Source organism: Melospiza melodia, chromosome 24, assembly GCF_035770615.1.
Source record: "Melospiza melodia melodia isolate bMelMel2 chromosome 24, bMelMel2.pri, whole genome shotgun sequence".
Lineage (NCBI taxonomy): Eukaryota > Metazoa > Chordata > Aves > Passeriformes > Passerellidae > Melospiza > Melospiza melodia.
The window spans coordinates 9,135,408-9,157,917 of NC_086217.1; the positions used below are offsets into that span (position 1 = coordinate 9,135,408).

Consider the following 22,510-nt stretch of genomic DNA (forward strand, 5'->3'; position numbering starts at 1 on the left):
GGACAGGGCTTTGAGCAACCGGGTCTAGTGGAAGGTGTCTCTGCCCATGGCAGAGAGGTGGAACAAGATGGGCTTTAAGGACCCTCCCAGCCCAAACCACTCCGTGACTGTTCCCGTGACACGCTCAGGGCCGCAGGCAGAGCCCTTACAGCCCCGACTGGGCAAAATGGCGGCGGCGCCGTGAGGCGTCACGGGACAGCCCGACGGGGGCGACCGCGAGCGCGTCACGTGGGCGCCGCCCGCCCTGCTGGCGCGGTGCGTTCTGGGAGTTCGGAGGCCGCAGCGGCGCCTGAGGGAGCTCGGCCGCCATTTTGTGCCTCTCGCTCGGTCCGGGGCGGCCGCGCGGTCGCTGCCGTTCTGAGGGAACGCTCGGCTCTCCTGCCTTGTAGGTCGGGGTGACGCCGCCATGGGCCGTAAGAAGAAGAAGCAGCTGAAGCCTTGGTGCTGGTATCCTTCTGTGTGGGACGCGGCGGATGCAGAGAGCTGGGTGGGGGAGGGTAGCGGCGCGGCCTGGCGCGGTCGGGGCTCGGTCCCGTTCCGTCTCGTACCGACATGGGGCTCAGCCCTTCTCCGCACGCTCCTTACAGTTTGTCGCGGTGCTTGGCCCTGTTCCAGCCCTGTGCTCCTCGGGATGGGGCTCAGTCCGTGGCCTTCCTGTGCTCCCCACCCCCCTCACGGCCTCCGGCCCGCTCCTGGCGCTCTCGCCGAGGCCGCGGCCTCCCGCCCGATCCTTAAAGCCGGGGCAGCGGGAAATGGAGAATTGTCTTTATCCCTTGTGAGGGAGAATGTTAAAGGGAGAAAATCCTGCTACTGATAAATACGTTTATTCACGGAATGAGGTGGGATGTGGTTAAAAGAGAATTTTTAAAGCTTATTTTTTTTTTTCTTCGTGACGGGGGGAGCTTTCAGTTTATAATTGCTGCATCATGATCAGGTTTAATTGTTCAGTATCCAGAAATACTGGTGAATTTTTATTTGAGCGCTCCTTCAGAATGTACTCACTTTTGGAGTGATTATAAATCTACCCTGTCTCTTACGTTTCTGTTCTCTAGAATTGCTTAATAAAGAAGCTTAAAAGGTGCTCCGAGGTATTTTACCATTTTGTCTTGGGAGGCATCTGTGATTGTTTTAGACATTATTTCACGTTTTGGTGGAAGCAAGAGACACAGTGTGTTAGCAATGTTAACATTTTCTTAATAATAAATAGATAATGTGTATTTTTCTCACCTAGGGAAATGTGTGGAGTGTTTGCTGAAATATCAATGCTGGCCCACAGAAAGGAAATGCAGTTTGCCTCTGGTGTTACGTAGACGTCCAAACAGTTCTTTGCTTAAAATATTTCTTTTTAAAAGCGAAGAATTCTTCATTTACTGCAGCAAATTATGCTGTGTCATAAACATTGATAACTGGAAGAGGAAGGGAATTTTAAACTAAAACCTTTGTTCTCTTTTATGATTGTTCATTACTGGTGATTGATTAAAGAGGCATTTCTGAGTGACTTGCGTAATTTCCCTTTTGCTGATTTCAAGCCTGTTTCTCCTTTAATGCTGTAGCAGCATTCACACCCCTGAAGAGAAAAATAGGTAGGACTTGAAAACCACGAGTCAAGCAATATGGAATCAGATGATGATTCTGATTGTGTGCAGACACCTTCCCACTTCTGTACCTGTGTAAAGAGGGATGTGCTGGACTGGATGAGGGTGTTTGTTTTCAGACATCCATTAAATATTTGTCACTCTTTGAATGCTCAGAGATGCTTCTTGTGCCTTTCTTTTGCTTCAGAAAAATCACACTGATGCTCATTACCTTAGTCCTATCTAAAAGGTCACTTCCAGTATTAAATGTTTCCTTAACAGTCTTCAATAGGTACTGTAATAGGGACTTTGATGATGAGAAAATCCTTATACAGCATCAAAAAGCAAAGCACTTTAAATGCCATATATGTCATAAGAAACTCTATACAGGACCTGGTTTAGCTATACACTGCATGCAGGTAAGGAGTTTTAGATTTACGTGAGCTTTTCTTTACAGTATCTGAAATTTAAGTGTCCTGAAGATGGGGGTTAGGGGCTTCCAGAGTCTGTAAAACGGGGGAGAAAAAGACAGCAATGGCCTCTTTGCAGCACAGGAGTCCAGCTGTGTCAGCAGTCAAATGGCCACTGTCCAGCAGAGATCTTGCTCAGGAGTGTTTTGTAGGAGTGAAGGAATTGTGCTGTCTCAGTTTTTCTAAGTTAATGTAAGCAGGTTTTAGGGGTAATGGTAGTTACCAGAGATTAGGAGGCACAGATCAAGAAAATGCTTGGCCAGAGAGATTAGTCCCATTAAGGGGGTTCCTTTTCTGTCTTCAAACTGCCTGAAGAGCACAGAGAATTTACCCTGAAATGTGGTCAGCAGGTTTTATTTGGCTTTTTTTTTCTTTAGGTACATAAAGAAACAATAGATGCTGTTCCAAATGCTATTCCTGGAAGAACAGACATTGAACTGGAAATCTATGGAATGGAAGGCATTCCAGAAAAAGACATGGAGGAACGGAGGAGGTTACTTGAACAAAAAACTCAGGGTAAGGTGGAATGTGGCTGGTTGTCATTTCCCTGGTGTGTTCCTTACTCAGCTGTGGCACTCAGTGAGGGCGGGATTTAATTCCTTCTCTGACAGCAGCTCCAGGCATTTGCCAGCCACGTGGGAGGGATTTTTCCTTTCCTGTTCAGAAGTAGCTGCTGCCAGAGCAGCTACAACAATTACCTAACGAATATGGACATGGTCATTTGTTTGTGAGGGTAAGGGGAGGAAAGGCTCGAGGTAAAACTGTCCTGGTGATTCCCAAATGCTTCAGTTTCTTTGCTGTTCAAGCCTTTGGTTGAACTGCTTTGGTTTATGCAGGACAGCATGATATTGATACAAGGGCAGATCCCTCTGTTCAGGGTAATGGCAGTGTGAGTCACGTTCCTTCCCTTTATTTGTGGCTGCAGGTGGGCTCACACAGCATTCTTTCTTTGTATTTCTGTGACTTTTTGAACACTGGCAAAGTTTGAATTTTGCTGTTAGTTAATTTTATGGAATATAATTTGTGTTCAGTTTGACTGTATGCGTTGTACTGTCTGCAGAGAGCCAGAAAAAGAAACAACAGGATGATTCTGATGAGTATGAAGATGATGAATCTGCAGCTTCAACTTCATTTCAACCCCAGCAAGTTCAGCCACAGCAGGGGTACATTCCCCCAATGGCACAGCCAGGTTTGCCTCCTGTGCCAGGTGCACCAGGGATGCCTCCAGGTGAGTGGGTGTGTTCTGGTAGGTCATTGCTGAAAACCTCACAGAAACACGAATTGCTGCCTGTATGCTTGAGTGCTAATCTGCCCTTTTATCACTGGGGTCACAGAATAGTTCTGGGAGGTGCACATGAGCAGTTGGTTCATTTTCTTCCCTCCTCTGTGCATGAGCACATCTTCCTTGGTGGACTAGATTCAGATACCTGATGCTGGCATGTAGATTGAAGGTTGTGGTTGTAAGGCAGGTTAGTGCTTCAAACAGAAGTCTAGCAGTGATACTTGTTCATACTGTTTATCCCAGGGTTTGGAAACAGGGCAGAGCTCTGTGCATCTGGAGACTTTTAACACAGAACAGGCCGTTCTATACCTGTGTATGCAGGCCACAGGTGCAGTGAGGAAAGAGTTTGATCAGTGAGTGAAGCATGGTCTCTTGTAGTAAGATGTCTTCTTTGGAGACCACTAAGGAAATTCACAGTCTTGCAGGGCTGAGGACAATCAATCAAAGTCAAATTTGCAGATACTGCTTATATTGCACTGTTTGTAAGCAGTATTATTTCAGAACCCAGTTTTTTAGAACTTGCTGTAAAGCATTTATCCAGTGTAAACTTATCAGATGACACTTGGCTTGCAACTGTATGTTATCAGAGTTGTTGACAATTTATTTTTCTTTTAAGGTATACCCCCATTAATGGCAGGTGTTCCACCTATGATGCCTGGAATGCCTCCAGTTATGCCTGGAATGCCACCTGGGTGAGTAGCAAGAAAGACTTAATATTACATGTTCATACTGTGCATTTTAAACTCATAGAAAAAGTAAAGCTAATTAAAAGAATGTACAATAGGGAATTGTGAACTCTGTAACTTAAATATTTAAGACTAGCCAAAGAACTGGATGGCTGTAAACCAACACGTTAAATATGGCCAAACTGGGTTTATGTATAAAGTATCTTGTCTTTTTCCTGACTTAATAGTTATTAAGTAGTAATATATTAATACAAAATTTTGTTGTGTTGGTTTAGAGCCTTCTGTGAGCCACTATTCCCTTGTGTATTGCACATATGTTGTGCATCTGGTTATCAGTCATCAACATAACAGGAAAAAAAGTACTGGGTTGTTTATATTTTTCTTGTGTTTTGGGCAAAAGATGTTGGTTTTTATGCTTGTTACGGGGTTGACACCATACCCTATCACAATGTGTTTGGAAATTCACAGTTAGATTTTTGATTTTGTCATAAATTTTCACAGATTACATCAACAGAGAAAATACATGCAGTCATTTTGTGGTGGAAACATGTAAGCATCTCATTAATGTAATTCTAGGTACATTCATTATGCCATTTTATGTCATGTTTTTGATAAGCTAGAAATTGTTTTACTGAAAACCTTTGAATATTGCCTAAGAATTTGGGGAAGGTGTCTAGTTAGGTTTTGTTACTGTATAATATGTGAAGGTTTTATGTTTTATCTAAATGAATATTACAATACTGTATGTGAAATGCATTCTACAAAATATAAACCAAGCAGACCCTTAGAGACTTAAAGCCTCTCTTGAACCAGAGCTTGAGCAGCTCCATGTGCTTGATCCTTCACACTGCAGGACATTCTGCAGGAACTCAGTTTAATCTAAACTTTTAAGTTAACTGAGGGGAAAGCTCCTTGACTTCTGAGACATAAATATTGATTTAACAGCCTTTGAATTGAAAAATCACATCATAGTCGAACATGGTGTGGATGCTGATCAGAAATTTAGCTTTTCTGGGTGGAAACTCAACAGAATTTAATCAGGTTGTCAGACACTTAGTCCTCATTAAATTCCCTGTTAACTTCAGGTGTATGTTATGTCACCTGTAAAAACACAAATTAATTTGCCAAAATTTCACTGCATTTCATTTTGGGGGGAGAGGATGATGTTGCATTATGCTTTTGTCTAATCTAAAGTTTTGCTTTCTTAACCTGATTAAATTTTGTTTAACAATGACCAAAGAATTAGGAGAGACAAAGCAACTTTGGTGTTGGTGTGACACCAGTTCTAGCACTATCTGCAGTTTCTCAGAAGTCATTCTGGAGCAGCAGGCAGTGAGCACCCAGCACTTGTTTTGGTGTCTGCTGGGTGGCAAGACTGGCTTTGCCTTCTCCAACCAAAAAAGGGACGATGGGTCTGTGTGTGTTCCCAGTCATTGCTGCCTCTGCAGTGATAGATGAGTTGAGAGCAGAAATCAGACTTGCCAGAAAGAATGCTCACTTGTTGATGGCATTTGATCTGAAAACAGCAGTGGTGAAGGTGTCTTAACTGTCATACAAACAGAAACTGCTTCTTAGTGGGATTTTGGTTTGTACTGGAGTGCTGCAGATCAGCTAATCTTGCTCACTAAAGTAATAAACATTCTTTTGTTTCCCTAATCCGTTTTTGAATGTCTGCAAAAAATTAAGCAAAATTAAGCTACACTTGTTTGTTCCCTGTAAAGGGCTCAAACATATTCATTTAGGAAGAGAAACCAAATGGTTTCTTTTTAATGTGGAGAAAAAATATGTTACAATGAGGATGTCTCATATTAAAAAACCAAAATCCCACTTTATCATTAGTATATGGATTGTTTTCTGTATTTGAAATTCTGGAATCTTTCTTGCCCTGCGATCTCTGCTCTGCTTTTGTCAATGTTTTTTGGATAGTTCTGCAGCTCTGGGTTATCTGCCAGTTAGTGTCAGAGAGGAGTAGTAGCAGATATCCAGTGATTGTGGTGTGATTGGATCTAGCTGGTTTTCCTACATTCACACTCCATGAATGTACTGAGATCAGGTTCTTGGAACACCCAGCTGCAGCTTGTAGTCTTGACAGAGATTTCAAGAGACACTAGTTCTGGAAATCTCATATTAGAGACAGTGAGATCTTGAGAAATTAAAGTTCAAATAAGTGTTTGGGGTTTTGGGTGCTGGGTTATGTTTTGGTTTTATTCTTGTGGAGCTGGTTTGGAATTCCCTCTCTTGAGAGCTTCTTGAAATTATTTACCATTATTTTTTGTCTAATACAGGGATGTGCCAATTGTCTTAAAACTTGATCATGTGTGTTCATACCAGTGCTCATTTTCTTTTCGATAGGATGATGCCAATGGGTGGAATGATGCCTCCTGGGCCTGGAATCCCACCTCTTATGCCTGGTATGCCACCAGGTAGGTCAGGGTTGTCGAACTCGTACTATGGTGAGAGTTTAATTATATTTATTTCTTTCTGCTAAGATTTAGAATTTATGTAATGAATATACAGACTTATGCCACCACCCACCACCTTCATGTGGTTGGACTGCCACAGAAGCCACTGTGTGCAGAGGTGGTTGATTCATAGCTTCTGATTATAAATAATTATTTTACCTTTATACCATTATTAAAGTAAAAAACAAAATACTGTTTCTTTGATTTATTGCATTTTCTCACACTGTTGTGTTGCCTGGTCTCCATCCCTTTTTTTTAAATTAATGTTTGTGGCTGCGGTTGGAAAACAGTAATGACTAAAAATGTGCAAAGTGGGGAATAGCTGAGTGGAATGGTTACCCAGCTAATGAGCCTGCAGTGTGAAGAAACTTAACTGACGTTTTGGTCTCTTACCATAGCTAGAAAAGATGTTTGTTGGGCTTGTGCAGCTCTTAAGTAGCCCTGAGTTCCCTGGGTGTTCCATTGACCAGTAACTGGTTTGCTTGATGGAACCCATGGGAGCTGTTAACTTGCCACTGACCCTCTCCTAGAGCTCCACACACACCCAGTGCAGGTGTTGTGGTGACACTGTGAGATGTCCCAGTGCACTTTACCGCTGACCCCAGTAAAGCTGGCAGTGGCTCGCTCGCACTTCTGCTACTGTTCAGAAACAATTCAGTCTCTCAGATTTTGTAACAGTATCATCCGTGCTCTTGGCAGCATACCTGCAGTGTGGCAGAAACAGTTACTGCATGAATTGTATTGGTTTATTGAGAGCATAAACTTCATTATTGCAGCTTTAGTAAAAATCAACTTAATCCAGCATTGTTCTGAAGTGTTAGAGGTTACTGCCTGTGCATAGCCATTGACTGTTGACTGCTGGCATTACCCTTTGTCATGTTTTATTTTTTAAAAATACATCTTGTAGTGGGAAACTTTGTTCTAAGGAACATGGGAGCGGGATTGTCTAAAGGAATATTGGTGCTTCCTGGAGCCTGATCCGCCGCCCGTTGTTTGTGGTTTGTAGGGATGCCCCCTCCTGTTGGGCCTCGGCCTGGCATGCCTCCAATGACACAAGCACAGCCTGTTACAGCCCCGGGCATTCTGAACCGGCCTCCAGCTCCTGCTGCAACAGCACCAACTCCACAGCCTCCAGTTACCAAACCACTGTTCCCAAGCGCAGGGCAGGTAAGGTATCCCAGAGCCTGGAATCTTTGTCATGTTCTTCAAATTGCCACTGTGTCAATAGTGCCTATTTATTATTGAGGAGGTCTAAGAAATGACTGGTTCAGGTTTTTGCTTGGGTTGATGTTTAATTCAGTGTAGTGCTTGAATGAATTTTAAAATATTCTTTTGTTTGTCTTAAAGCAGCTCTGAAACCAGACAGAAGTTCTATAAGCAGTGGGGAAGAGAGGAGTAGGCAAAACACTCTTAAAGGCCTTTAATTGTGTGGTTGTTAAGGGAACTTTGGGTGGGTGAAAAGCTGTGTTAGCTACAGGAGTCTGATTGCATAGAACTCTGCCTTTCCAAGTTAAAAATCTTTGCATGACTTGTTCTCGCTCATAATGGGCTCTCTACTGATAAACGGACGAATTTGTTCTGTAGTCTTGTTAAACTGGTTAAACATTGCCTGAGATAGGAGGTTTTTTACTTCAAAAAGTTTAGGAGTAAGTCAGTGTAGTGAAAAGTTAATTTCAGTGTTTTGTGGGGGGAAGTGGGGAATTGATAGTGGCTTGTGACCTCTTCCCTTTGAATGCACTTTTTTATGGGCCCTGGAGTTCTTACTTGCTTTCAAGTATGTTACAGAGGCCTTTGTAATTTACTGTTTGCATTTTGGGCTTCTGCGGGAACGATACATGTTTACAAAAATACAGTCCTTTCATAAGAAAGGGCTTAGTATAAGAAATCCTTTCATCTGGATACTTTCCACCCATTTGTTTGGAGACTTTTCACTGTTTCCTTTCTTTTATGCTACAGATGGGGACACCTGTCACAAGCTCAAGTGCAGCTTCCTCCAATTCAGAAAGTCTCTCAGCATCTTCTAACGCTCTGTTTCCTAGCACAGCACAAGTACGCAGGAAGTCACAGTTTAAAACAAATTGCTTTGCAACTTAACCCTTTGGACCATTCTGTAAAATCTAAAATTGACTAGACATCTTCAGATAATTTTTATTATATTCCTGATTATGTTTAGCTGGTAAAACTACAGAGTCCTTGATTATGAGTTGCATCTTACCAGAAATAAGCATGTCAAAGTGCTCAATTTTTCTTAGTGTGAAAGAATGAAATGTAACATCCTGGTTCTAAAGGGTTAAAAGAGCATGAAAGCAGTTAAATGCATTTTAGTGGGCAGTGGTTAGCTTGATGCATGGTGAAGGCTTTTTAGTTTATGCTGTTTAATGTTACATCATAATGTAGGGGATTTTAAATTTGCGTTATGTGCAAAATGTTAATTTTTTTTTTTTGATTGAGACGTTCAGATAGGTGTAAATATCCAGTGACTAGAAACAAAATAATTCCCTCATAACTAGGGTTTGCTTTGGAGATTGCTGTGTCTTCAGATACAGCTTTGCAAAACAGACTTTTACTGGGTGTTTGTAACAAAGGAGTAGGAGACATGAAATGTTGGAATCTCTAGTGGACCTCTTACCTGCTTCCATTGATTCTTCATTTACAAATAAGATTCAAGTTCTGTGGATAGGCATAGTACTTTGTGAAAATACTACATTGTGTTTATAGAGAGAGCACTTAAAGCCCTGACACAATAGAGCTTTCTTAAATATTTGATTAAAATATTTCTTAAATACCTAATTTTAATGAATACTAGCACTTTGAGCTGTACTCTAAACTAATGGTTGCTGAAACATGTTAATTTAGTGAAAGACTAATAATAAATCTATGCTTAGAGGCTCCTAAAAATAGTGATTCAGGAAAGATTTACATATTTGCCAAATTCGGTGTTTGAGATAAAGTATAGGGTGTTTTTTTCTTTGTTGTTCCTTTGTTGTGGTGGCTTTTGACCTGCAGATTTTAGACTTTCCTCTGTGTGTGTGTATATGTGTACATACTGGGGTTTATTTTGTCTTGGTTTCAGTTGCTCTAGTATGCAAAAGGCTGAACTTTACTTTTGTCAAGCTTGTATAATCATATATCTCACTGGAACGTTTCAGAGGTCTAACAGTCATCATTTAAGTTTTCCTGAATGAAAACTTTATTTGAGAAATAAACACTGACCTGTCTGTGTGTTTCACAGGCTGCAGCAGCTGTGCCAGGGCCAGTTGGTACTGATTTCAAACCTTTGAATTCTACACCTGCGACAACAACGGAACCCCCCAAACCAACATTCCCGGCTTACACACAGTCTACAGCCTCAACCACTAGCACAACAAACAGCACTGCAGCTAAACCAGCTACATCTATCACAAGTAAGCCTGCTACCCTCACAACAACCAGTGCAACCAGTAAGTTGATCCATCCAGATGAGGATATATCACTGGTAAGTAACATGTTTTCATTGTCTTACTGAAAAATGCGATTTGTGATGATATGGCAGGGTGAATGGAATTTCATCTGTGCTCTGCATTATGTGTATTTTAGTAATGGTGAGAGTGCAGACCATGCAGAAAAAATGTAACTGAGTTATGATTGGCATATTGGCAGTGCTGCAGTCTAAGCCTTAGCTTTGGTGGTGGTGGGAAATTTCTCAATCCAAAATACAATTTGGACTTCTACTGCATTTGGACTTTTGTGTAGAACAAAAGACTGAACAGTTTGAAGTTGTTTTGGTGCTATTACAGCAGTTAGAAATACGGAATTTATGGATAAAACAAATGAACATTAATTACAGTTCAGAGATCTTTAGGTTTGTGTTTTTAAGAGAAAAAGGCTTTATTCAGTTGGGGGAAAGGGAGGATTTGAGTTCCATTCAGAATACTCAAATTGGTCTGTATTAAGGAAGAAAGTCTGCAGAAAGGGGGGCAAATCCTACTACTGCTGGGTAATGTTACTAGTAGTCTTTGAATTTGTAAGGTAATTAAAATAGTTTAGTAATCTGCTTTTTTGCCCCTCTGTTTGCTTTCGGTGAGTTCTAACACGATGTGTTGTGATTGTCTCTCCTGCTTTTAGGAAGAGAGAAGGGCACAGTTGCCCAAGTACCAGCGCAACCTTCCTCGACCAGGCCAGGCTGCCCTGGGTAATCCACCGGTTGGACCAATTGGAGGTATGATGCCACCACAGCCAGGAATTCCTCCACAGCAACAAGGAATGAGACCTCCCATGCCACCTCATGGTAATCATATGTTTCCCAGCTTCCTGTTTTTGGAAAGATTCATGAAGTTGCCTATGCTAGCAGGGAGGGGTGAAACTTTTCACAAAATACGCTTCTCACTATTTAAAAAAAAAATTTAAAAATTTTTCTTTGCATCTGAACTATTCTGTTTATAGGTCAGTATGGTGCTCATCACCAGGGCATGCCAGGATACCTTCCTGGGGCAATGCCTCCATACGGTCAGGGACCTCCGATGGTGCCCCCGTACCAGAGTGGACCTCCTCGCCCTCCCATGGGAATGAGACCGCCCGTAATGTCGCAAGGTGGCCGCTACTGATGCTCCTACTCACGCTCTAATAGGTTTGGAGATTAAACCTTTTCTCATCTTGTGCTGTTAATATAGCCGAGCTTCCGTCAATTAAGGCTTCATTGTGACTCTTAAAAAAAATAAGTATCTTCCCACATGCAAGGAGCTGTTGGACATTTTATTTTACATGGGAAAAATTATTTGGAATAATAACAGGAACTTTTCCTGATGTTGCAATTTATACTGTATGGCTTCTTTTTCATGTTTCATCTAGGTTTTTAGAAGTGAAGTATAGTAAATATGGTTCGTTAAATTGTGAAGGCGCTGGAATTACATGAACATACCACCTTAAAGGCAAGTTCTGTAATGTTACGTTGCTCTTTGTGAAATGAAGCCTTCACAGCACTTCAAGTGCTGTTGGACTTATGTCCCCAACATAGTTTGGTGAGGGCTGTAACTGTTCCCAACTACTTGTACATTAAAGTCTGAACTTGTAACAATATTTAATGTATTCAGAGTTCCTCCTGTTCCAGGGTTTAAGTAAACTGACCCACTAAGGTCATGTGACTTTTCTGTACTGTTATAAACTTCATTGTAATAAAAGAGGAGAAAAATTTACATGCCTTTTTATTCATGACCAGCTGTGGACAACTGCCTGAAAGGTTTGTACAGATGCATGCTGTGGTAGCCATTGGTGTAATGAACACAGTTATTGGTGCTGTTTTGATAAAGTCTGAATTCCTTGTTCTAAAAAGTCACTCCTTAGCTGTACGTCTGAGTAGACAAAGACCTGTACACTTATTAACTGACTCCTCAAAATTGAGGCTGCAGGAGGCACATCCTAACTCTTGGTTGTAACTTCTCTTAATGCATATGTTTCTTTACTTGTGCTTTCTTGTCCTCAATAAATTTTAAATGATTTCTAGTCCTGGCACTTGCTTGTAGGATGTGAAAGTGCTCTGAGATATATCCTAGTGCCAGGGTGTGTCCCATTAGTTCACTTTGCAAATGATGCTTTTTAATGTGCAAGTGGAGATGAATTTTAGGATCCTTTAGGTGAAGATTTCTAGAAGCTTAGGTGCATGGCACATGGGTGAGTGACTTCCAGTTAATGTATTGAAGTTGACCTGCAAAAGAGAAATAATAGCTTAACCCTCTTAGTGCACAGAAGAGGCAAAGCAGGCAAGAGTAATGTGTTATATGCTGTGTTTTTACTTTAAATGTTCAGAATTTCATGTTTTGGCAGTCTCTGAAAGGTGAACCATCTGTAACCATCTGTTGTGTGCTATGATCAGATGTTGTCTAAGTTTTCTTGAGCCATTCAGTGAAAGTTTCTGGAGTAAGAGACCTTTTATCAAAGAGACATCTTCCCTCTCTGAATTAGTAATTTCTCTGTTTATAAGAGTAGAGTGACAAGTTCCTCTTAAGGTTGTAATTAAGTCTGGCATCATGTGTTCCTGTGTTATACCTCTGATGAGAATGTAGAGGGAGACCTTTTGGAGGGGAGGGAAGTGAGAGCCTCTCTGACTTCTTCTCAACAGGGAAAAAAAGAGAGCTGAATTTTTCATTTGCAGGTCAACTCTAAATACATGTTCCAGCCTCAAGCCTTATCTGCAGTTTAATTAATAGGGATATCTCTTCTTTAGGGTGGGGTAGAAGGATCATTAGCATTTTTGTGTCATTATATTCATAGTTTTTGTAGATGGTGGAAGTTTTTCACTTAATTTTCATACTGAGCATTATGGCACTGTTTCTTGGAAGTCTTGGGGTTTTGTAGCTGCACTAAAGCCCTTCATGTGGCTCTATTCTGTACTGTCTCTTAAAAGTACAAAAATAACAGTACAACTAAAATGCTGCATTGTCTCAGCTTCTAAACTGTGGTCACAGAATGTCTCAAAAAGCACTAGAGCATCCAGTGCAATCTAGTTGCAGCTGAATGGCCTTGGTTTGACCATTAAGAATTGCCAGGCACCTTTTTCTGAAGTGTTCAGTTTTAAGACCATAAGTCCAAGCCTCTATTGAGAAGCAGTCCTCTCTGATCACTGGTATCTGCTGATCACCTGTCAGATGTGCAGTATTTGGCTTGCAAATGTTCTGAGTGGGCCTTGATGTCAATTCTTTTGTTAGCTCTTCATCTTGCTTTAGACACAAGTCTAACAGGTAAAACTTGTTTTGCTGGGGCAGCACTTTTATACTCTGATTTTCTTCTGTTTACCTAATTAGGATCATTACAAAATACTGAAGAGATTTTTATGATGTCTTATATTTGTTCTTTTTTATAATATTACACATAAAATGTGTACATTATGAAGTGATATTAACTACTGCTTGTAAAATTATAAAAGTTCTCACTTTTCTCTGAAGATCATACTGCTGCTTTAAGGATGCTTTGCCCTTCTGCCCCAGTCAAGTAATTTCCTTCTCCCTCTGGTGTCTTTCCGTAATTTTCCATATGTTGTTTCCAGACCCCTACTTTTCCTGGGATAAAACCTTATTGCATGCACTGTTAACTTGGCATATTCTGCAAGTTGTATTAGTTAAGTTTCACTCTTTTAAACAGTGAATGTCACATTGTGATATTGGTACCATTTTGTAGCTAATACTGCATAGACTTCAAGCTTGAATGCATTTTAAGAATAATCTTTCCTTAGTAGTGATGTTATGAAAACCCCTTGAGTAGATACTTCCACGTGTATTTCATTGGTACTGCATACAAGCAGGTGAACAATTTTTCTGTGATTTTCACGTGGATACTTCATTTCCTGCTCCTGTCATTGCTGTGCAATAAGAGCTGTGATGAGGCTGCCTTCAGTCTTCAGTTACTTTTTGTCTCCTGTGTGATTCTTCTGTAAACAGGCAAATGTTTCAGTGCCTGCATTGTCTGTTGGTCCCTGCCTTCATTTCTTTGGATACTGCTTCTTAATGTTCAGAGAGTTGGATTTATGGTGCATTTACCCAAAAACAGTAAAAGTACTTTGAATGTAATAGTTGCTTGTATAAAGACAAAGACTTGGTTTACAGTACCAAGTGTAATCAACATAGCTCTGCCAGCAAAATCCCTGATGTAATGCAGCCATGAAAACAGGCTTTTGCTTTTGGTAATCCTTTCTTGGAAGGAGATTGCAGAGGCCTTTATGATTACAGAAAAGCATATCTTGTGGGGCTGTTGCAGGACCCTGGTGATGTAATTACACAGGCACAAGCTTTGTTTTTCAGTTGTTGCCTAAATCTGCCACGGCAGATCTTGCATTAAAATTCACACTTGCAAGTGCATTTCGACCAGCCTTGAAATTGCAATATAATGCAAATGTGGAATACAAAGGATTAGGCTACAAGAACGTTTCAGACACAGGTGGGAAAATAGGTTTAACAGAAAGCATGCCAGAATTTATTGTGTCTAAGATTCTGTAGAAGGTTCTCAGTTATTTTATGCATGGTCTCAATATTATAGTAAGCAGCTGATCTTTAGGGCTAAATAGATAGAGACTGGCATGAAAGAACCTTGAAAAAGCCTGGGTTAGATTTTTAGAAGTCTTTGTGTAACTCTACCATACAGCCATTTGAATAGCCTTCTGCCATTGGCAAAGTTGCTTTAAATAAAATACTACTTAGCTGGCATATGTAGGCTGAAAATTTCTTCTGAAACCTCTGGATTACTTTTTTTCCCCACAGATGATATTTTAGGTGCTGATAATAAATTTGAGGCTGGGCTGTTTATCTAATAACAGTGGATAACTATTCCTCGCTCTGTGCATGCATGGGACAATGTAAACAAGCTTCTAGAAACACATTCAGCTGCATCTGCCTTCTGTGGTTTCTGCCAGGATTTTAGTCTGAGGAGCTCTTGAGCAGTACTGACACAGAACTGATTAACTTACTGTCTTAAAACGTGGATGAAATTGAATGGCATAGATAACCTGCAGTTACTTTATAGGAATCAAATAATTTTGGATACAAAATGAGAACAAAAATACCAAGATTACTTCAGTTTTATGAACAGCAAGAAGGTCGTTATGACCTTCATTTAAATTGAGACTGATAAACCATCCGTGAGCTGGGGCCACAATTTAAAATGGTAACTGATGACACTTCTTAGTAAATGTCTTAATAATTGTACTGGTCTAGTTTCTACATGAACACCAAGACAAGGGTGAACATTTTCAGTGGCTGGTGGAATCTTCTACTCAACTTTCCATGAACTAGTACAACAAATACAGTCAGTTATGGGAGAAATGCCCCAGGACAACTGATGTTCCATTGATCAAGATACAAAGCAAAACAAGCTGTCCAATTCAGAAATCACTACCAGCAACAAAAAATATTGTTTGGACCTAACAAAAGAGGTGCTATAGCAGTCATTTTCTTTTGTTTGCTTGATCAGTGGAATTTTGTTAATTTTTAATGCATGTCTTTCACTTAATTGGGTCATGTTTTTTCTAAAATTCAAATTTTTCTTCTTCCTATAGCCCTGCCATAGGACAGGCTGAGGCAGAGTCTCAGTGTTGCCCTGTTCAGTCTGAGGCAAGTGGGATTTATTTTATTCATTCTGGGGGCTTTCACAGCTTTATGGCTGTTGGATATTTATGTCCCCAAACTTGCAGCAAGTTTGGTGAAGGCCCCTAAATTTATTTTAATTTAGGTTTTTTATTCTCTTCTGGTAGATGGGCTCTATATTAATATTTCTCTTTTTATTATCACTGTGTTTTTAAGAGTCTTAAGGGGGGGGGAACCTGTTTTAAGATGTGTGGGTACCTTTTCTCTTAATGGAATGCATTTCCTTCAAGGCTGCTCAGGTGGTCCTTAAGACTCCCCATCCCCATCTTCCCTGCATTGCCTTTGTGCTGTATTTGGTTTTGGGTTTGGTAGTGTTCATTTTGTGTAGTCTCTGAATTAGTGGCATGTAAATACCAATTATTAATGTTTTCTCTTCTGAGGATGTGTATCTATTGAAAAGCTTAAAATAGATTTGAACTAGTAAGTTAATTGCTACAATAATTTGTAGCCCAAATTACAGAATACAGTTTCTGAAGAAGGTTAAGGTGTTAATACTGCTGTGTTTGTGAGCTGCACCTCAACAAATATTAATGTAGAGCCCTGTGAAGAAATAGAGATCAGATCCTCGTTGGTAACACAGAATAGAAGAGTGAGAAATCAAAGCTGCAGATTTTTCGACTTGCCAGTTTCAGGGAGAACCTTTTCCTCAGTCTCTCTTCCCTCAGTTCAGGGAGAACTTCTTCCTCCATCTCAAATTCGTCAAATTTGAAAATGTTTTGACTCTTGCAACAATAGTAAGAGTTGAAAAACTTTCTTTTAAACCTTGTGAGATTCTGTTGCATATTCAGAATTAGCTTTATTTGATGTTCCTTCTTTCACGCAGGGTCTAGCAAAAATTTCTACCCATAGTGAAGAAAAAGGTGCTGATTCTGTTGCAGATCCATTGTTTGTGAATGCTTGAGGTTGCTTAAGGAAAGCTTCAGAACAGCTGGTTTTGTAGAATACAAAACAGCAGTGAAATAATAAATAAACAAATGTGGGAGTCTGGTTTGACTTTTTTTAAGTTTTTGAAATATTTTTCAAGTTTGTGGTGAGGCTTTTTTATGAACATAGTTGTTTATTTCTTCAAGATTTTGTTTAATACTGACCCCTAATGGGATTTCAAGTAATTTTAATTCAAGGATAGAGTTGTAATTCACTTAGAGTGGATTGCACATTGCTGTTGTACCCTTCTTTGTTTGTACTCTGCCCTTTGCATTTTTCCTGTAGAAGCCCCCCCCCCAAATCCTTGTCTGACTGGAAAATTTACATGTCCATGTTAACTGTTTCAGAATGGTTATTGAGCATGGTCTTGCTTTGCTAATTCTCATTGTGGTGCTCCCCCTGATAACAGTGAAGATGAGAACAACTGTTCAAGATAAACTACTGCAACTAGTACTTCTTTCACTTGCTTAATTCATAGGACCATTTGGCTTAGTTATTTTTTCCCTAGAATGTCTAAGGAAACTGTTTAACTCAAAATAATACATTGTGGGGCTTTGTACTTCTTGCTTAAAGTATCTGAATCTCTTAGAGTCTTAAAATAAAAAATAGGCAATTTTGAAATGCCTCTTTATTTTGAGGGATGAAGTGTGATATTCCAGTATTTCAGCTCTCATTGCAGCAGTTTGTGTTTCACAAAGTTGGACATCTTGCTGTTAGTGAAATTTCTTTACAAAGGTAACAGTATTTCAGTAATGTGACTTTTATAGATATTAACAAAAGGAGGTCTTGGAATTCAGGTTTTTGTAAGCTTAAGTAGGGGCACATAACTTTTTTTAAGGAGCAGGGGTTACTGATGCTCTGCTAAATTGGGTAAATTTGCACCTGATCTATTAAACAAGAAAAGTAACTTGGAAACGTGGTAAATGAAGTACATACCACACATGGAGAATTTAGAAAAAATCTGTATGGTTGCAATCAAAATGGGTTCTGTAAGAATGCAGCTGCCTGTGACTGCTCTTCTGTCTATCATGGTTGGGCTAAGTTGGAAGTAGTTCAGAGGAAAGAAGAGTTTTGGGGCAGCCATTTAAGGGATCAAGAGGAATCAAAGTGTTTGTAAAGTGTAATGTATATAAAAGTTCTTTCTGAAGTTCTGAAAAACACTTGGGGAGAGGTTTCTGGCACACTGTAAACAGCAGGTTAGTGTGGTCTTGATTGCCAGAGCACAGATTCCCAGTAAGGCTCTGTTGAAGGAAATGCAGTTTTACTGCACTCTTGGGAAGGTGTGGCTGAGGGGCTGAGCCCTGGAGCCTGCTGCTCTGGCAGCCAGACATATCCTGGCATCCTGCTGAGTCAGTTTTGACTGTCCCTGGTATGAATAATTGTCAGGCTTGGTACTTAAATACCTGGACACTGTGTGAATAATGAGGCCCTTGTACCTTCTGAACAAGTTTACAAAACCACCTAAATTCTTGTGGGCTTTCTTGCAGTAGGGACAGCCAGCAGCACTGCTGTTTTAATGGCAGTGAATTTGACTTCTGCAGAAATACTGTCTTGAACTTACTTATCTTAAGGTTTTTCTTTCTTGAGGATATAAAGAAGTAAAAAAGTTTTGAGGAAATAGTAGAATTTTAATGCCAATATCATCTTAACTGAAAGCAGAGAAGCACATGGCATTGAGAGCCTGAAAGCTTTGTTAAAGATTCTCTTGTTAGCAGTTAAAGTGTGTCTCTGACAGCTAGCTGCCTTATACAAGCTTCAAACTTCTGACATCTTAAACTTTCTTTCACTTAAATTTTGTCTTAAATCTCTACCATATTCAGAAAGGGGGCATGGGTTGTAGAATTTCAGCTTCTCCTGCTCTTAGTAGCCACTATGTAGAATTGGGTTTTGCTAACAGTAATTTTAATTACCTGAAATGAATGCAGTACAACAAAAGCAACTATTTCACCATTTTCCAACTTAGGAAGTTATGTAATGCTTTGAGACAAAGATGTCATGGAGAGCTTTTTTCTGTTCTCTTATTTTCACTTAGTTACTTGCACTGAATTCTCTAGCTTCTTTCTCATAAACTTAAGTGGGAAAAAATACATTTTTCTCTTTCACTTGTAAAGTCCAGAGTGAGAAAACACACTTTAGGACTTTAATGAGGAACCTGGTGATGTAAGTATTTTAATTTCCTTTGTTTTTAGTAGGCAACTGGTGACCTGGTTAAACTTATGGGTTATGTATGAAAAATCACAAGGGCAAACTGAAAGTAGTTTTATAGTTGCCTTTACTTCACATGCTTTTCTTAAGCAACAAATTGCAGTAATTGAAGTTTGGCAGCTTTTTTTTTTAATAAAATCTAAATTATGGGTAAAACACCTTGGTTTAATACAATTTGTGTTTCTGTTAACTAGCAGCAGAATTTCAGCATTTGCTACTTACTGGTAGAGAAGAAAAATTCCACAGAACTGCCAGTACAGGTTAGTTTAATCTGTAAGTACCTGATGTTCCTATTTGAAATAATTTGTTCAAATGATACCACTTAAATACCTGAGGGGAATTTTGATCTCTGAAATGCAATTGTTACTACTACTGATTCCAGTAGTGAGTGAACAGAGTAGACTTTTTTGGAAAATCTATAATGGATTTAACTATGCTTGTGGACAGGTAAAAATATCTGCAAGCACCTTTAAGGAAAATTTAATACAGAATCTTGACAAGCAGCCTTTGATGTTACTGAAGAATGTGAAAATCTGAAGTCAAAATCATGTGGTAACATGCCAGTTATTACTGAGGCTGTTTTTTACCAGCAAACCTGCAGGATCCTGTGTTTGTTGTGTTGGGGATTAAGCATTTCTGTTTCTAAGAATCCATATCAGTTTGTAATCTTTCAGTTTTCTTTAGCTATTGCTAATTACCCTTTCTTACCCACAGATTTTTACTTTGTTAGGCTGGTAAGCCAGGAGCTTTTTCTTCTGTGCTTTTTAAATTACTTTTGTTGGTTCGTTTCAGCACTTCAGAGGCTGCCTACAAACATGGTTTTGTCCAGCTGTTTTATCTTACATCAGAGTTACTGTCTGCCTCTTATTTTAATTCTGGCCTATTCCATCTTCCCAGAAATTCTGGTATTTTATTTCTATGGTGTGGAATGTTTTATACCTTAAAATAGGAACGATTCTTTGTGAATGAACAAAAGATGCAGCTTTCTCTGGAATGGCTGCACACATTTATTTCTATTTAGACTTTGTATATTTCATCTCTGCGTACCAGTAGAAGAGATGAAAACCTTTTCTGTGCTGTAAGCATGAAGCAGAGATCCACAGCTGGATGAGCTGTAAGACTGTGCTTTAATTCACTTTTGAGGCCATGATGTCCCACTCTGAATTTGAGGGGCTTTTGTCATCACTGGTGGGTAATTACTTAGTCAGCACTGGGAAGGTCACAGTTATGTGGTAGCTGAACAGACACTTGAGTTTTGCCAGCTCATCTGAAGAGTCTAAGAGTGGGTTTATGAGTGACTTGCCACTTCCAGCAGAATTCTTGGTTTAGGGTTCCAAAATCTTAAACAGTGCTGCAGAATTCATCATAAAAACATGCACGGTTTCAAGGCAATTGTAGCTTCCCACATTTTAGGATAGTTACTCTTGCAGCCCATTGCCTGTTATCTTCTCTACATCAGTTCTTGGTAATTTACACTAAATTGCTTTATCTTCAAAATGAGCTGCAGACAGATTTCTGACTAATGTTGCATAGGTTTTTCTTCCTAGAAGGGGGAAAAGGGGGAGTCATTAATTATATACAATATACATTAATATTTACAAATTAGCTTTATCTCTCTGTGCTTAATCTTAATTGCAGGTATGCAGGAATAAAAAGGATACATGTTGTGTGGTTAACCCTGTTAACAGAATGTGTCTGTATTTCTTACACCACCTGTGGTTGACCCTAGCTGATGCTAGCATTAATGCAGTATTCAGTATGAAGCTGGAGTGAGTAAATGCTGTTGGCTGCTCAATTACCTTATCAAGTCCTGGTTTTGGCAGTGGCTGCATGCAGACCTGCACTACTTGTACACTGGTCTGGCAGTCAGTGGGGATAACTAAAGGGCAGAGTGTGTTCCATATGGTCTTAACAAAAAAAAAGTGCATTTCTCCAGGACAGATGGTAGTAGAACTCTGGTAGAAAGACATCTCTTTGTGACACTTTAAAAGGCAGTTACTTGTGGTACTTTTTGGGAGAATAAAGTTTATTTTCTTTTGAGATAGGACCAAAACAAGACTGGAAATCTGAACTTTGATTACCAGGTAAACAGTGTTAAATTGTAGCTCAACTTCTGACACCACTAGAGCAGCTGTCCATTGTGAAGTGGTTAGCAGTCTTCCCTCACAGTTCTGGTACTGTGTATTTGGGTTGTCATTTCCCACTTTTTCCTTCCACTCTTTGCTGACTCCCAGTTGCCCTTTTTGAGTTTCTGGTCACCATGCAGCAAACTCAAAATGAGCAAACTCCAAGCTGGTTTTAGTACCTTCATAAAGGACCTTGAAGCACCTGAGTGAACAGTGTCCCCTCTCGGTAGCAGTATGGCCACAGAAGTTAGTGTCTTGTGAAGGGCTTTTTTCTGTAACTTAACTGATACTGCTTTTGTGTTAAGTGGGATGAAAGGGCTGGGATTACTGATCTTTTTCAAAAGACAGGTGGTGGCAAAATACTGGTGTGGAATTTAATTCAAGAAAGTGAGAGACTGGTAAGTATGTGCATCACTTTAATGCATGCAAATAATAGTAACAATAACAAGCTTAATTTTATAGCATTCACTTTACAAAGAAGATTAAAAGAAAATGTGAAGCTGACATGATTTGCATCCACTGGGAACCCTCTCTTGAACTGTTCTTGAGGAATGGGTCATTGCACACACAGCCATCTGCAATGTGTGACATTTTGTAACAGTGTCTGATTAAACAGAAGTGAACCACTGTTTGTGTGTATTTTTCTTTTCTCCTCTTGAATACCTATTTAAATTATTATTGCAACAGATGTTATGGTGAGAATAACTTGGTACCAGCTTTTTGATTCTCTGTAAGCTGCAGAGACTCATTTGTGTGAGTTGTGATTTAAAGTGGACACAAACAAGTGAATCCTAACTTCTTGACCTGTAACTTCCTTTTGCTGTTGATCCGCTGTCCTGCTGCTAAGCAGACTGTAAAAAGCTATTGAAATTAGAAGAATATAAAGTAAAAATTTCTAACAGTGTTTTCATAAAAGTTGGTGGCATGGGCATGCTGGGAGGTGCTCTGTTCTAAATCCTTTTTGAGCAGAGAGATGAGGTAGCTTGGGAAATGGCACCTCCTGTGTATGGGGTGAGAATGGATTACTGTGCTAGGCTGGTGGGGCTTATTTAGCTACCACTGTTCACTCATGGGTTACTTTCTGAGAGCTGGTAAAGGGAAGATAAATAGATATTTTTATGCTATGGCATGGACTAGTTGAAGGCATTTTGCATTGGCAGTGTGTGACAAGGAGGAGGTGCAGTAGAGGACCCTTCAAGGGATCACTGCTGCTGTGCAGAAGTTCCTAACAGGCATTTGTCCTCTGGCCCTTCCAGCTCCAGGAAATCTGAGAGGCATTTGGGAGCTGCTTTGTGCTAAGAGCCAGTTGTGGTTGCCTGGCAGGTTAAAGCCCTCCCAGTGTGAACATGACTGGTAGGAAATAGAAAGGGTGGGTCTCTACTTGTCACACTGTGAGCCTCAGCTGGATGTTCTTGCAGTGTGGGACCCCAAGAGTTATATGTGAGTTTACCCTTTTTCTCTAAAACTTCTTTTTGTCTTTTTGTTGCTGTTGTTTTGGGAGTGTTTAGTTTTGTTTTGTTTGTTTTGTTGTTGCTGTTGTTTTCTGTGGGGCTGGGGGAATAAAGAGTTTAAATCTAAACTTTTAATTTCTTAAAAGGTGAAAGTGGGCATATATGAGGAGCATGAGCCCTGTTTATACCTCAAAGACTCAAGCTTGTGCAGTAGTGTGAGCTA

At 40.0% G+C, this 22,510-nt stretch overlaps 1 protein-coding gene across 9 annotated transcripts; it reads left to right on the forward strand.

Moving 5' to 3' along the window:
- Positions 1 to 278: 278 nt before the first annotated feature.
- ZNF207 (zinc finger protein 207) lies at positions 279 to 21,463 on the forward strand. Of its 9 annotated transcripts, XR_010030507.1 has the most exons (14): positions 279 to 447; positions 1,867 to 1,993; positions 2,422 to 2,560; positions 3,105 to 3,272; positions 3,943 to 4,018; positions 4,514 to 4,561; positions 6,365 to 6,465; positions 7,481 to 7,641; positions 8,431 to 8,523; positions 9,707 to 9,949; positions 10,579 to 10,741; positions 10,897 to 11,080; positions 11,302 to 11,381; positions 15,494 to 21,463. XR_010030507.1 is itself a non-coding variant. In XM_063175972.1 (13 exons), exons 1-12 carry the CDS (start codon positions 407 to 409, stop codon positions 11,055 to 11,057), a joined length of 1,521 nt encoding a protein of 506 aa, XP_063032042.1. In that variant the 5' UTR covers positions 279 to 406; the 3' UTR covers positions 11,058 to 11,080; positions 11,302 to 11,645. The 9 variants fall into 9 exon arrangements, 8 of the variants coding, with proteins under 8 accessions (XP_063032042.1, XP_063032041.1, XP_063032043.1 ...); XM_063175972.1 differs by lacking the exon at positions 15,494 to 21,463 and having other exon boundaries at positions 11,302 to 11,645; XM_063175971.1 differs by lacking the exon at positions 15,494 to 21,463 and having other exon boundaries at positions 280 to 447; positions 10,897 to 11,645.
- The last annotated feature ends 1,047 nt before the right edge of the window (positions 21,464 to 22,510 follow it).